This window comes from Penicillium malachiteum (genome assembly GCF_028827825.1).
Source record: "Penicillium malachiteum strain IBT 17515 chromosome Unknown utg000001l:1.0-8184562.0:1.0-8186909.0, whole genome shotgun sequence".
Classification (NCBI taxonomy): Eukaryota; Fungi; Ascomycota; class Eurotiomycetes; order Eurotiales; family Aspergillaceae; genus Penicillium; species Penicillium malachiteum.
The window spans coordinates 4906928-4921501 of NW_026643094.1; the positions used below are offsets into that span (position 1 = coordinate 4906928).

General features: G+C 47.7%; 5 protein-coding genes across 5 annotated transcripts; 2 read left to right on the top strand and 3 right to left on the bottom strand.

Moving 5' to 3' along the window:
* Positions 1-80: 80 nt before the first annotated feature.
* On the bottom strand, positions 81-860 carry N7483_001839 (uncharacterized protein; the record flags this gene model as incomplete). Its single annotated transcript, XM_057085276.1, has 3 exons — positions 81-152; positions 221-643; positions 723-860. 3 exons carry the CDS (start codon positions 858-860, stop codon positions 81-83), a joined length of 633 nt encoding a protein of 210 aa, XP_056951425.1.
* A 285-nt stretch (positions 861-1145) lies between these two features.
* Positions 1146-2309, top strand: cdc43 (protein geranylgeranyltransferase type I subunit CDC43; the record flags this gene model as incomplete). Its single annotated transcript, XM_057085277.1, has 2 exons — positions 1146-1733; positions 1935-2309. The coding sequence occupies 2 exons, from the start codon at positions 1146-1148 to the stop codon at positions 2307-2309; spliced, it is 963 nt and encodes a 320-aa protein (XP_056951426.1).
* A 1144-nt stretch (positions 2310-3453) lies between these two features.
* Positions 3454-6329, top strand: N7483_001841 (non-specific serine/threonine protein kinase; the record flags this gene model as incomplete). The annotated part of the gene is made up of 4 exons (XM_057085278.1): positions 3454-3466; positions 3533-3648; positions 3708-3855; positions 3913-6329. The coding sequence occupies 4 exons, from the start codon at positions 3454-3456 to the stop codon at positions 6327-6329; spliced, it is 2694 nt and encodes an 897-aa protein (XP_056951427.1).
* Positions 6330-7003: 674 nt separating this feature from the next.
* N7483_001842 (putative l-fucose permease) lies at positions 7004-8878 on the bottom strand (the record flags this gene model as incomplete). The annotated part of the gene is made up of 7 exons (XM_057085279.1): positions 7004-7159; positions 7229-7434; positions 7520-7750; positions 7839-8183; positions 8299-8516; positions 8587-8687; positions 8744-8878. 7 exons carry the CDS (start codon positions 8876-8878, stop codon positions 7004-7006), a joined length of 1392 nt encoding a protein of 463 aa, XP_056951428.1.
* A 689-nt stretch (positions 8879-9567) lies between these two features.
* On the bottom strand, positions 9568-12818 carry N7483_001843 (calcium-transporting ATPase; the record flags this gene model as incomplete). The annotated part of the gene is made up of 5 exons (XM_057085280.1): positions 9568-9676; positions 9730-10052; positions 10105-12423; positions 12489-12646; positions 12701-12818. 5 exons carry the CDS (start codon positions 12816-12818, stop codon positions 9568-9570), a joined length of 3027 nt encoding a protein of 1008 aa, XP_056951429.1.
* Positions 12819-14574: the final 1756 nt, after the last annotated feature.

A 14574-nucleotide genomic window follows, 5' to 3' on the forward strand; every position in this document is an offset into this window, starting at 1 on the left:
TATGTAATGATTATGACAGTATATTTTAAAACATGATTGCCTCGGGCAAAGAGCTATATGAATATACTCCCTTATGAGACTTAGTTGTCCCTGGCATCTTCCAGCAACTTGGTCAATCGTTCTTGTCGCTCCTCGCGGAGGGTTAAGAAAGACTAAACAATGGTTAGCATAATCAACTCTCAACTTATCTATCGCGTATTCTCGACCAGTTAAGACATACCCAGAACCAAAACATCATTTCCAGAAACGCATATGTAAAGACTGCGCGGTTCTTCAACCGGTCAAGCCCGGTAACAGCCGACGCTGCAGCATAGCTAGACGCGACAAAGGAATCCTTGCTCTGGTAGATGAATACCGAGATAGTAGCGTAGATCGCGAGACGAGCTCCAGTGATGCTGATCCAGACATTCCAGTACAGGGTCAGGTTGGTAGTGATGTATTCCGGCAGCTTCTCCAGTGCACGGAGATCCTCTGAGGGGAGGTTAGAGTTGCGGAGGGGACGGATATAAGGCAGAGCTTCATCCAATGCCTCACGGTAGGGAAGAGTAGATAGGAGGACGATATCGATGAAGGCTTCGGCGAAGAGGAAGATAGAACAGAAGACGAAGGGGGATGTCAAGGGACTTTTCGGGGGAGGGAGATCCTATATGATTCCTTGTTAGTTTATTGATCTCAATGGGGAATTTAAGATATTCAATCACTGGATTCGATTGGATTCATACAATTTTCAGCGTTTCTCCCATCATAAAGACGATGTTGGAATCCGTGATTGACTCCGGACTTTTGATCAGGTACCCGGCGAGGATAATCAGGAGTACGCCGTGTACTTGAATAAGGGTTTTGGATGAAACGAGGACCATTTTGAATGAATGTATATGATCCTAGGTGATTTGGGTTGTTGAAGAAGCCAGATTGATTTGGAAGGGAGGTGGCCAGGTGGACCGCGCGGACTTTAAAAAGCACAACTGGGTAATGTACCACATGTGGGGAAAGCAGCAGCTCCGGCCAATTCGATTTCCAAACCCCCACCAACCCTTAAGATTTCTTGATAAACACAACCAAGTCTAGAAATCGCACAAGTTACAAGGGCAGACTTCAAAGCCTGGAATATTTCCTATTGAATCTGAGTTACATCTAACCGCATCATGGCGGCGATCTTCAACACTGAACGCCATGTGAAATATTACCTCCGCTGCCTCAAGACCTTCCTCCCCTCGGCATATACTTCCAATGACTCGAATCGCATGCTCTTGGCCTTCTTTACCCTGTCCGGGTTAGATGTGCTGGGTGTTCTGCAGGACAAAATCACCCCGGAAGAGCGACAAGGATATATCGACTGGCTTTATCATTGCCAGGTGCCATCAGGTGGATTTCGCGGATTCTCAGGAACGGACTTTGGGGCAGAGAGACGCACGGCTGATAATGAAGCCTGGGATCCAGCGAATGGACCTGCTACTTTCTTTGCGCTGGTGAATTTGCTCATTCTGGGTGATGATTTGTCCAAAGTCAAACGGAGAGAATGTCTCCAGTGGCTTCCGAAACTACAACGAGCGGATGGAAGCTTTGGAGAATTGCTTGGTCCTGAGGGCACTATTGAGGGTGATCGGGATCTCCGATACTGCATGTGTGCAGCCGGAATTCGATTTATGTTACGGGGAAGCGGAAGTAAAGGCGTTGAGGATATACAAGATATCGATGTGCCCGGGTTTATCTCATTTATCGAAGCATGCCAGGTAATAAATTATTATACATTGGTTATATGGTGTTGGATTTTACTAATTCATTTTCCTTTGAACTAGGCTTACGATGGCGGAATGGCCGAATCACCTTTTCGTGAACCCCATAGTTGGTATCCCTGATATTTGTTTTCTCCTTGATCCTTCTGACAGCATGACCTAGGTGGACATACATATTGTGCAGTTGGATCTCTAGAGTTTCTGCGTCGGGGAGGAGCTGACATCCACTCGGTTCGAATGTTGACTCCGGGGTCCAGGAAGTTTGAGACGTTGATGGCGTGGTTGGCATCACGGCAGACGGCAGAACTAGGTGAAGAGGAGGAGGATGATGAGGATGAGACGGACGACGAAAGCCAAGTCGATACGGAGCTGACCTCAGACGATGCGACCAACTCTCTGGAAGAGAGGATTGTCGCACTACCTGCGCTTACTGCATTGGCAGGCGATGAATCAATACCTTGTGCTGGGTTCAATGGTCGTTATAACAAGTTTGCAGATACCTGCTACTCGTTTTGGAATGGGGCAACACTGCTGGTATGTGGTCGCGGAGTTCTACCCAATACCCATTTCTGACTCGTATTAGATGCTCGATCGATATTCTGTAATTGATGACGTGCGGAATCGTCGATACCTGCTAGAAAAAGTGCAACATCTAGTGGGTGGATTTGGGAAAGCAGTCGGGGATCCTCCTGGTATAAGCCCAATATACGTCCCGAGTGGCAAATTACCCTTACTAACCCAACTTTCTTTAGATCTCCTCCACTCTTATTTTGGCATGGTCTCATTAGCCTTTCAAGGTGAACAAGGTCTTGCCCGTGTCGATCCTTTGCTGGTCACCACTGAACGAGTAATTCAACATCTTGAATCCCTTCCCTGGGGGTCATAGGCCGTATGATTGACGATGGGAGGGGCAATTGCATGGTGGCCACCGGTCCATGCAGGAGAGGATGACCTGGACCAATGGAAGACCGCTGATATATTGAAATGGCTGCCACAAGTGCCTCTTTTGGGGTCTTACTTTTGCAATATACAGGGAATCCCTGGGGATCAGAGAAATCAGGGGAAGGATCAAGGGATGAAATCATAAGAGAATTTGGGAAATCATTCACAGTTTATATGAGAACTTGGAAGTTCATGGAAATATTTCCACATATAATAATCTTCAAACAATATCGAAATTCAAGTTCAAGTCAATTTAAACTTGGAAGTACACAATAAACTTGAACATCCAAAAGTGAAACGGGACCAATTTCCATCTCAGGGGGTCGGGTATGATATAATATTGGCTCGAATTCCTTAGCAGCCGTTTCAACGCCCACAGCCGAGTTGTTACTCCACACGGTCCACGTTTCCCCGACGTTTTGAACCTTGATTCTTATAATTCTTTTACATGTAATTCTTTTTTTTCATTTACAGTCCCCTCTACTTCCTTGAATTATATCTCCTGGTCTTTTGAATGGCAAGATCGCGCATCCCGCACCCCCCTACTCGATATCGATACGCGCAAAGATCTCCGAGGCCGACGGCAACCCCGGGGATCGAGTTTAACACATGCCGCCCAGGACGAGAGCGGGGGTTCAAAGCCAGAAACAAAAGGAGAAGGTGTGTTCATCTATGGAATGGACGCTATCGTGATCAGCGTTGTGTGGTCTTGTGTAGACTTGGCTAACTTCATGACCTCCTGGTCGTGCGCTCGGACAGCTCGCCAACTCCTACAATGAATTACTCGAGTACGTCCTATCCCCTGTCTCGCATGGATCCGCGAATACCCTTATAACTAACGCGCATGTATAGAGAGTTCTCGTCGAAGGACCTTCGAAGCGTCGGAAATTACACTCTAGGACGGTTGATTGGGAAAGGCTCATTCGGAAAAGTGTACCTCGCGTCGCACAAGCTCACGAATGGCTCCAAGGTGCGGATTAGAAGTGGACTGGGAGATAAACGCATGCGTCCATGCTAATACAATCATAGGTGGTGCTTAAGTCTTCTAGCAAGGAGGATACCAACTTGGCCCGCGAGATCCACCACCACCGTCAATTCCTACACCCTCATATCGCACGCCTGTACGAAGTTGTGGTAACGGAGCATCTGGTGTGGCTAGTGCTGGAATATTGTCCTGGTATAGCGCTACTGCTTTCTAGTTGGAATATGGACTCAGCTAATTGATCTACTTTAGGCGATGAACTTTACAATTACCTCCTGCGCCATGGTCCGTTACCAGTCGAGAAAGTCAAACGAATATTTACCCAATTAGTCGGCGCAGTGGCATACGTCCATAGCAAGTCCTGCGTTCACCGAGACCTGAAATTAGAGAACATCCTCCTGGACAAACATGAAAATGTCAAATTGTGCGATTTCGGATTTACGCGCGAGTATGAAGGCAAGGCCAGTTACCTGCAGACATTTTGCGGGACGATTTGCTACAGCGCACCGGAAATGTTAAAGGGAGAGAAATATGCTGGAGAGAAGGTGGATGTCTGGAGTCTGGGAATTATTCTCTTTGCGCTTCTCGCCGGCGAGTTACCCTACGATGATGACGACGATCAAGTAACCAAGAATCGCATTCTATCGGAAGACCCTATTTACAACGACAAATTCCCAGAAGACGCCAAGGCTCTAATAAATCTTCTGTTATCGAAACGCCCTTTGATCCGGCCCAGCCTCGAAGATATCCTTGCCCATCCTTTCCTTGGTGACCATGCTCCCGAACAGCTCGCCATTCTAAAAATCCCACGCCCTTCGCCTTTTACAACTCCCCTGGAGAAGACTACGTTACAACGGATGAAGAGTGCAGGAGTAAATATCGACGAAGTTATTGAGAATGTGCTGGCTCAAAGATGCGACCCTCTGGCTGGGTGGTGGGCGCTTTTGATAGAGAAGGAACAGCGCAAGGAACAAAAACGAGAGCGCAAGCGTCGGGAACGAGATGCGGAGGCTAAGAACCTTCGTCGTCTGAGTGCGGCAAGCAGCCGACTAGAGAAACTTTCATCGGCGCTGGTGGAGGTGGACGAGGAGGGCCATGTGAATTCGACTGGGCTACATGACCGGGGACGTCGTGATCGACGAAGTCTTCCATCACAGCTCGCTGTTCCGGACTTACCTGCGCTGCCCGAACCACTACCAACGGAAATGTCCGATCAGAGGAGTGCTCCACCAACGCCTCTGGATAAAGATTCTGTGCACTCTAATTCTTCAACCCGACGGCGCCCCGTTCCTCCACCTAAAGATAAAAGGCGCTCTCGGCCTAGTATGTTGCATGTAAGCGCATCACAACCAGAGCTCGCCCAGCACCACGGCCTTTTTCGCCGCCGCACCTCGACTCCTCGACGCCATAACCCAATAATCAGCCAGCTAGCTTCTCTAAAGCACTGGTTCGTGGAGTCAGCCAAAAGAGCGAAATCCCCAAGTGCTAAATCTAGTGGATCTCGTAAATTCGCGGAGAAGTTCAGCCCTGCTAAAAGCCAGGATAGCAACAAAAAGACTGTGTCGGTCCCTGCTTCGGTTGCACCAGTGTCAGAAGAAATCGTCACACCAACCCAGATCAAGCGAATCTCCAATGCTAGTAGCTTGGCTCCTAGCAGCGCATCTTACCGCCAAAATCGACACTCGTACCCTCGCCAGTCTCGGGCTCTGAACACTGGCCATTCAAGCAATCGCAACTCACTCTCGCCATCCCCAATCACCCCTCGTGGATCATACCGACGCTCGTCGGCGGGATTGCGTGGCCGCAAATCGACATCCTCATCTGTCTCATCCATACGCAGCATTCACCATACCCGCGCACACTCTAAGGCTTCTTCGATCTCTTCAAACAGTATTGACACGGTTGCTACGCCCACAGCAAGAATCTCCAGATCTCCTCACAATTCTATCAAAGTATTACCAACAACCCCAGGTGCATCTGCTCGCTTCCCGAGTAATATTCGGCTAGTACGCGGTCCAAGTGGATCGAGGGAATTAAGTGACCGTCTAGCCCCAGGGCCATCAAGTTTCAATGAGGCTGCACCTACACCTTTACTGTACTCGCCTTCATCAAGTCTGGTGTTTGCCCGGCGAAAGAGATCTGCTTTCAAAGGACCCATGCTTAATACATCTAATCTCATGGTGGCTGGTGGAATGGTACATTCTCCTATTCCCGGCCAACCTGAAGGTACTCCAGTCGAAGCAATTATTCCAGTCGGACGACCAACTGCTCGGAAAAGTCAGATAATCGAGGAAGAGGAAGACGACGAGGACATCGAAGAAGTCGATGAATTTGATGAACCTGAGGAGGAGACTGGCGAGCCAGCTGATGCAGTACACGAGGAGCCTGACCCTGAAACCGAGACAATCAAAGACCCAGAGACGCAGGTCACGGAGACTGGATCTCCTGTATCAATCCGCAAGCCGGCTCTTGAACCTGCGCCTGAGTTAGATTCCAGTCCTCTCAGGCCACCTCGCACATCCTCTTTGCGTTCACCACCACCAGAAGCCGCAGCAGCCATTGCAGAAGTGACGGGTGCCAGTGAGGTGGACCCGCAGGAAGAGATCTCAACTGAGGATGTCAATGCTACCGCTGGTGATGCTTCTAAAGCGGACGACCACTCTCAATAGTGGCACAATTTCCTTCTTTCTTGGACATGGGCGTTCTGTGTTCCTTTCTACGATCTGATTACTTACACAATCTGTTAGACGATAGAGCTGTTTTGTGATTCCCCTATACCCCTCATGTTTGCGGCTCATAAACATTCTTCCCTGCATTTTATTTCTACCATCGGCTTATGATACACCTGTATAAGCTGTAACAGCTGATCCTTTTCTGTTCCTACCCTCTTTCTCTTTCCTTGATCTTGTCTTCGGCTTTATATAGCCTCTCTCTCTCTGTCGAGATTTTCTATTGTCCCTTTCACCCCACACATTCGCCTTGTGTCTCAGATACCTTCTCATACTGTTCTGACCTTATATTGACTCATAGACTTTGATATTGCCGAATGCCTGCATAATGATAGTTATTGTGTTTAACACAGAAAAGCGTGCAATACAATTCTTAATTCTAATTATAATGTCCTATATATTATTTACCTACCGCTTGGTCAGAACTTCCAAAGCGATTCTTCCAATCCAAATTCAATATCTGCCAGAGACAAGTACTCGTGTATAAGAATAAACATACTTCTAGTTCCAATTGAATGCACTGTCAGCTCCAGGCTGGACGAGTAGAAAAAGTTACAGCAATCACCAGTATGATCACCAGTATCAACTTGACCATGAATCACTGATCAAGGATCCTATGTCCTCCCAGCCTCCTCATCCCCAGCATCCCTCTTCTCATCCTTATCACCCTCCTGAATCCCAACAGTACTTTCACCAATTTTATCAACAGTATCACGATACTCCGGTACAAAATTAACAGCAACGGCATATGTCCAAGCAACAACCATGAACTAAGCAATCAGTAAGCACCAACCTTGGAAGTATAACTGTCATAGAGTGGAGTGGTGAGAGTAACATACCATAGTAGGAACAATCATCGCAAACCCAGTATCATTACGCATATCAGCAACATGTCCTAGTATCGGAGGTACAACAGCACCACCGCAGACACCACCAACAATGAATCCAGAACCACGTTTATAATGTCTACCCAGCCCACGGATTCCCAGTGCGACGATAGTAGGGAAACAGACGGATTCGAAGAAGAGTGTCATGAAGAGCATAGCTAATTTTAGAATGCATCAGTGAGGAATCAAGCACTCGAGTACTACTCATGCCTGGGATGAGTAAAAAAAAGTGAATGAACTTACCAATACCCTTTTGCTCTCTCTGCGTAACAGCAGCGGCTAGAAACGCCACACAACAAGAAAGATAAACAAAGAAGACATAACGTGCCTTCGTATATTTCATCAATCCAGATCCTAAGAATCGACCCACAGCAAAAGCACCTTGAGCTCCGGCTAAAAGCTTCGCACCTTTAGCACTATCGGTTCCAGGCCAGGTATCGACTGCATAGTTAATAAAGTAGCCCGCAATGGCAACTAAGAGATATCAGCAACCAGTACAACGTGAATTCATAATTCGCGCAAGCACAACAAATTTGCAAAGCAATGCAAGGGTAAGACTTACCCTGAGCACCTGTATATGTAAACTGCGCCAAAGTAGCATGAAACAACTTCCATTGCTTCCGAAACGGTTTATCCTGCTCATCCACATGAGTCGTCGAGACCTGGAATGCCATATCCTCATCTGTGACTTCGGGTATATTTGAGAAGAAGAATACAACAGCTAGACAGAAAACGAAGATTCCAATTGCAAGGTATACCCATTGAACACGCTGGAGGGCTTCGACATCATCTTCTGTTTCAGTGAAGAAGGCATAGGAACCTAGGACTGGGCCGACGACTGTACCGATTGCGTTGAATGCTTGCGCGAAGTTTATTCGGATTTCGGAGTAGCGAGGTGGACCACAGACTATATAATCATAAGTCATTGCGATGATAAAAGTGCCCGGGCAAGCCTTGGAGGTGATAGACACTGGCGTCTCATGTCCGCGCTTCATCTTACTAGTAGATGAAGTGTTACGTACCTGTTAGATATGGATTTGCAGCCGTCTCCAAAGATCCCAATCCAGATCCAATGACGAATGTGGCACCACAGAATCCACCAAAGGATTGATGTAGACCAGCAGGCCACATGCACAGTGCACCAATACCATATAATGTTAATCCGAAGATAAACACGGTCTTGTATCCGAAGTGACGTAGGAGCCAGTTTGCGTAACCCAGTGAGGCGAGAGGATATGCACTATTATGATCAGAATCTGGGATCAAGTTCATGTGAGGTGGGACATATAATATGCCAATCCGAGACTTACCCGAAATAAGCAGCTTGGAGGCCAGCAGAACGACCTCGATCAATATGTAGAGTATTTTGGAAGTGTTTATTCAATGTATCCAGTAGACCGTATGCAAAACCCTAGATAGTGTTAGTTCGAGTCCTATAATAAACTTGAACTTCTTGAAAGACCTCACCCATAGAAAGAATAAAATTGTAACTAGACTGAGAGGCCATAGACTCTGGCGAAGTGTCAAGGTTGAAGCCGAGGTAGTAGTCCGATTATCAACACGCAGACCAGAACGTTTATTGAGGAAGTTCTTGACTCCCATAGTGGATAAGAAGGGCCCAGGGCACGTGCGTATAGTTGTATAAATTCAATTATCAACGGAGTCAGGAAAGCAGCCACAGGCTTGAACTGCAATGTTGAGAGTGAGTCCTAGAAATATAGAGAGAAGGAGGTGAAAGAAAGGAAGAATGTCGGGTTTCAAGCATAGACGCAAGGTGGTACTAGAATGTCACCTTGAACCCCTCAACCTTGGACAGTTCAAGGAAGGATACCCCATATTTTGGAGTGTCAATCTTTAATATACCGTAGTGCACTTTCCGTAAAGACCATTTTGGGCGAACTGACCGTGTGCCAAGGGTCTACTTAACTTTTTTTATGCCGCACGGATTAGAATTCATGGGGTAGGAGCGTAGAACGGGGACATACCACAGAGTCTGCCTAGGTGAAGGAGCGTTGGCAAAGACTTGTAAGCCCGAGATCATCGAAGTTAGAGTAATAGCGGGGAAATTAAAGCTACTGAGTATTCAGTTACAAGTCGATATGATGCTTTTAACTTCAAAACGTTTGAGGGTTGATTCAATCACGATGATTCATGGCAGTCTCCATCTATGAAAATTTATATGCGACTTAAGACTTGGCCTAGTCTCGTCTCATCGTGCATCTATCTCTATAAAGCGAAAGCTACCCTCCCTAGTTCCTTTATATGCGAGACCATTTCATCTCATCATTCTTCTACGCTCGCTTTGGCTTACCCGCAGCACCGTTCTGGGCAACTTGGGCAGTGGAAACGTGAGTATTGTACAGACGACGCTCGGCGAACTTGAGAATTTCGTCGATCAAGCTGTTGATAGTAATTAGCATATGTAAATCATTAATTAGGAAAGGGAAGCTTACATCACGGGCGCGCTGATGGCTAGAACGGCTTGCCATTCAATCCAGTTCAGAGGGAGAATGGCGAACAGTGTCTGGAGGAATGGAATATAGAGGATGGCAAAGTGCAGAGCCATGGACAAAGTAATCGCATACACAAGCATCGGGTTGTTGTGGAGGAAGAAAGTGAAGAGGGACTCGCTGGATGACAGAGCGTTCATCGCGTTCAGCATCTCAATAACCACCAGGATGGAAAGAGACACAGTCGAAGCAGACTTGCCCATGTCGTTGCTGAACATCTCACAGCCAATCTCAGGGAACTGGGTGGAGCAACGGTGGAAGTGGCTCTATAGGCAATTGTTAGAAAGTGACAAGAAAGTATGAGTGAGGAAAACTTACCAGTTGCCAGAAGGTAATTTGAGGACCCTCGGGGTTGTACAGGAACCACCAGACATAACCAAAGACAGTAGCAGTACCGACATAGATACCAATAACCATGTAACGGAACAAGAGCCAGCCACCAACAAGGGCCTCATCACGGCGACGAGGAGGACGTCTCATGACATCATGGTCAGGAGGGTTGAAGGAGAGAGCAGTAGCGGGAAGACCATCGGTAACAAGGTTGACCCACAGAAGCTGGACAGGAACCAGAGCCTCGGGCATGCCCAAGGCCGCAGTCAGGAAGATAGAGACAACCTCACCAATGTTGGACGAGATCAAATACCGGATAAATTGCTGAGTGTTACTGTAGATAGAGCGACCTTCCTCAACAGCGACAGTGATGGTGGCAAAGTTGTCATCTGCTAGAACCATGTCGGCAGCGAGCTTGGCCACGTCAGTACCGGTACCCATGGCAACACCAATATCAGACTTCTTGAGCGCGGGAGCATCGTTGACACCGTCACCGGTCATGGCTACGACGTGGTTCAGGGACTGAAGCAGATCAACCAGCTTGGACTTGTGGGTAGGCTCGGTACGGGAGAACAAAGAGGCAGTCTGGACAGCCTGGAGCTGTTCGCTTTCACTCAAGTCGTCAAACTCACGGCCAGTGAAGCTCTTGCCAGTGAGGTCCTCGTTAGGTCCAAACACACCAATTTGACGACAGATAGACTCAGCGGTGTGACGGTTATCACCAGTGATGACAATGACACGAATACCGGCATCCTGGCACTTCTTGATCGATGCAGCAACTTCAGGGCGAGGGGGATCCAGCATACCGACGAGGCCAATCAGAGTCATGTTCTGCTCAATCTTGGTGTAATCCTCAGTAGATGATGCGTTCTTCAGTAGCTTGTTTCCAGAAATATCGTGCACGGCGGCGATGGCCATGACCCGAAGACCACGGTTACCATATTCGACGACCTCTTCAGAGAGCAGCTTGACGTGCTTCTTGCTCAGGGGCACGCGGGTTCCTTCGGAGCCTTGCAAAACGTGAGAGCAGCGCTCCAGGATAGATTCGGGGGCGCCCTTAACCAAGAGCTTCTGCTCCTTGCCCTTTCCGACAAGAACAGACATGCTCTTGCGGTCACGGGAGAATTCGTAAGTGGCCTGGAGGGGAAGACGGGATTCATAATGAGCGCTTGCAAGGTGAAGTCTCTCAGATGCGGGCAGGCGGAAAAGCTTCTCGTTCTCGGCAGCGTCATTGGTACCAATCTTCTCGGTCAATGCACGCAGAGCGGCCTCGGTGGGTTCACCAATGTTGGAGAACACGCCAGTCTTGGCATCGTGAGAAAGCGTAGCAGCGTTACAGATAGCGGTAACTTCGGTGAGCTGGCGGACAGTAGACGAAGTGACAGCCAAGTTCTCAACAACCTTACCGTTACGGGTGAGCTTACCCTCGGGAGCAAATGTAGTGCCTTCGATGTCAATCTCCTCGAGGGCATCGCCAGTGCTAGTCAGGTAAACGATCTTCTCCACGCTCATCTGGTTGGTGGTCAGGGTTCCAGTCTTGTCAGAGCAGATAACACTGCAGCTTCCAAGGGTCTCCACGGAAGGCAGGGATCGGACAACGGCGTTCTTCTGGGCCATCTTGCGAGTTCCCAGAGCCAGGCAGGTGGTGATGACGACAGCAAGACCCTCGGGAATAGCTGCCACACCGAGAGAAACTGCAATCTTCAAGTAGTAAATCGCACCCTTGGTCCAGGAGCCGCCGAAGGCGGGGTCGTTGAAGTGTTCGATGTTGATCAGCCAGACGAGAACGCAAATAACGGTGATAACCTTGGCCAGCATATCACCGAAGTCGTTCAGCTTCTGCTTCAATGGGGTTGGCTCCGAGATCTGAGAAGTGATACTGTCGTGGATATCACCAATGGCAGTCGAGCCACCAGTCAAAACAACCAGAGCAGTTGCATGGCCATTGACGACGGTGGTACCGGAGAAGAGCATGTTGATCTGATCCTGCTTGACAGCTTGACGGTCCTTGACAACCTGAGTATCCTTGCTAACACTTTCGCTTTCACCAGTCAGGATGGCCTGGTCAACGCGGAAGCTGTTGCTGTGGATAGACAGAAGACGGCAGTCGGCAGGGACACGATCACCCACGGCGATTTGAATCACATCACCAGGAACCAGATCCTCAGCCTTGACACGCTGTGCCTTTCCACTACGAACAACCTTGGCTTCATTGGCCGAGTATTCCTGGAGCGCAGCAATGGCCTTCTCGGCACTGCTTTCCTGAGTCACACCGACAACCGCATTGAGGATGAGGATAGTAAGAATCTATTGGGAGAGAGTATTTGTCAGTAAGATATTCAAACCTTCACGGGAAGGTGTGCAACACATACCACAGCGGGGTCGACAAAGGCAGTCCAATCCTCGCCTTCTTCAAAGAGAGCCAAAACAAACGATACAGCAGCAGATCCCAGTAGAATAAGGACCAGCTGATCCTTGAACTGTTCCAGAATCAATTCCCAAAGAGGTGTCGGGGGTTCCTCGGCCAGAGCTAGAGACAGTTAATTTCCCCGCAGAACAATAGCTTTGGGAGAATTTGACATACCATTGGGACCGTGCTTCTGTCTGGATTTTAGCACAGCATCTTGCGATAGTCCTGAATTTTCAGAGACATTGAAATGATCCAGCACATCTGCTGGGGAGTAGAGAAAGGAGTTCTCCATGGTCACTCTCTTGCCAGGTCACCGTGATCTGGGGGACCGGGGCAGAGATGCGGAGGAGCTGGGGTAACAACAAGAAAAAAGAAAGGAAGAAAAAAAGGAAGGGATGTATTAGATATGATACATGGATGTTGGCAACCACTAGTCAAAATCGGACGAATTGGCCGGGGTCCAGGATGAGCAAGGGAATGAGAAAGAAGTACCTTTGTTTCCAGTGGGAAAAGCGCGCGACGTAAAAAAGTGGAGAGGCGGAGCAACAACGTGTTCTCATCCAGTTGATTCTATTTCCTCATCAAGAGGGTCTGCTGAATCAGCAAGTCACAGGGCTGAACCATGATTTGAATCTTGCTGATCTCCACTATGGGTTAAATTAAATAGTAACTACGTACACAACTAAGAGATATCTTGAGATTACTTGCTAAGTTGATTCTTCCTTGGTCCCTTTTGATTTTTATGATGCTCACAAGTTGACTCGGGCTTATCTAGTTAAATCGTTCTCTATGCACATAGCCAGGGATCTCCGGCAACTATTCCGAAAACTGTGCTGGAATTATGGGGCTTTTTGCCAGGCTACATCATTCCCATAATGATTGGGCTGCTCTAGTGGAGTTTTGCTTCTCTTTGACCAGAGAAATGACCGATCAGACACCAAATGCTGCCAAGGACACTCCCTAGTGGATTTCCTTGTGGAAATGGTGGATTCTGTTGGGGACTCGGAGTTAACCAGACTTGTTAAGTGGTCATCTGCCACGGACCTCGGCCATGATGCCTTTAGCGAGCAATGACATTATCTTAGCCATAATCCCGGCAGAGCATTGATCCTATTGTTAATCCTGTTGACCCTGCATTTCCCAATCTGGCATTGGGTCGGTCTAGGCGGAACCCGCGTCATATCTCCATTGATTCAGCAGCACCTATTACAGAATAGGCAGTGGGTGAACGGTCTCTGCAGATGATCTTCTAATGAGTGGCAACTTGTGCATGCGATTCATTCGTTTCCTGTAGGGCTGAATCTAGCTCATCCACTTTTTCATCATGAGCAGGGCCTAGCCAGGATGTTTTGATTGACCGGGATCATATGCAACTATTCTATCTGTAGGCAGACTACCCAGGTGACATTTGCTGGGAGATATCGGTAATTCAGACTCTATTTATGCAATAAGTAGTTTAGCCACGTGTTCCCTGGCGATTGACTGGGACCTGATGTGATTTGTGACAAAACTTCTATCAATCTTGATACTATTGGTGCTGAATCCACCGGACCTCAACATTTTACGAGGGGGAAAAAAAGAAAAACACTGACTTTGATACTGACTATCAACTACTACTTTCCCTTTGTTTCCAGTTCTGCTGCACGTGTTATTTTGATAGGGAACTTTCAAATGTCAGGCACTAAGTTGAAATTATCGTATTTCATTCTTCGTATTTCCTGCCTTGGAATGTAACATGAAGCGCTTTACTTCCATATTGAGCCCAAACCCGAGCGTCAACTGGTGCAAAGTGGTTGTTAGACTAGAGCCAATTAAAATGTCCCCTATCCCCATTATCCAGTCACATGATACAATTGTTAAAGGGGGAGAGAAAAGAAGAGAAAAAGGACAACGAGATTCTATTTTTAAGATTTCAAGGATTTAATCTCGGGATAATTGATTTTGCCCCTGGTTGAAATTATCTAGACATAAATAGCACTTGGTTGTATTTGTGAATTGACCAGTCCAGATGAGCACACGACTATTGTCACCAACTGGCCAATATAAGG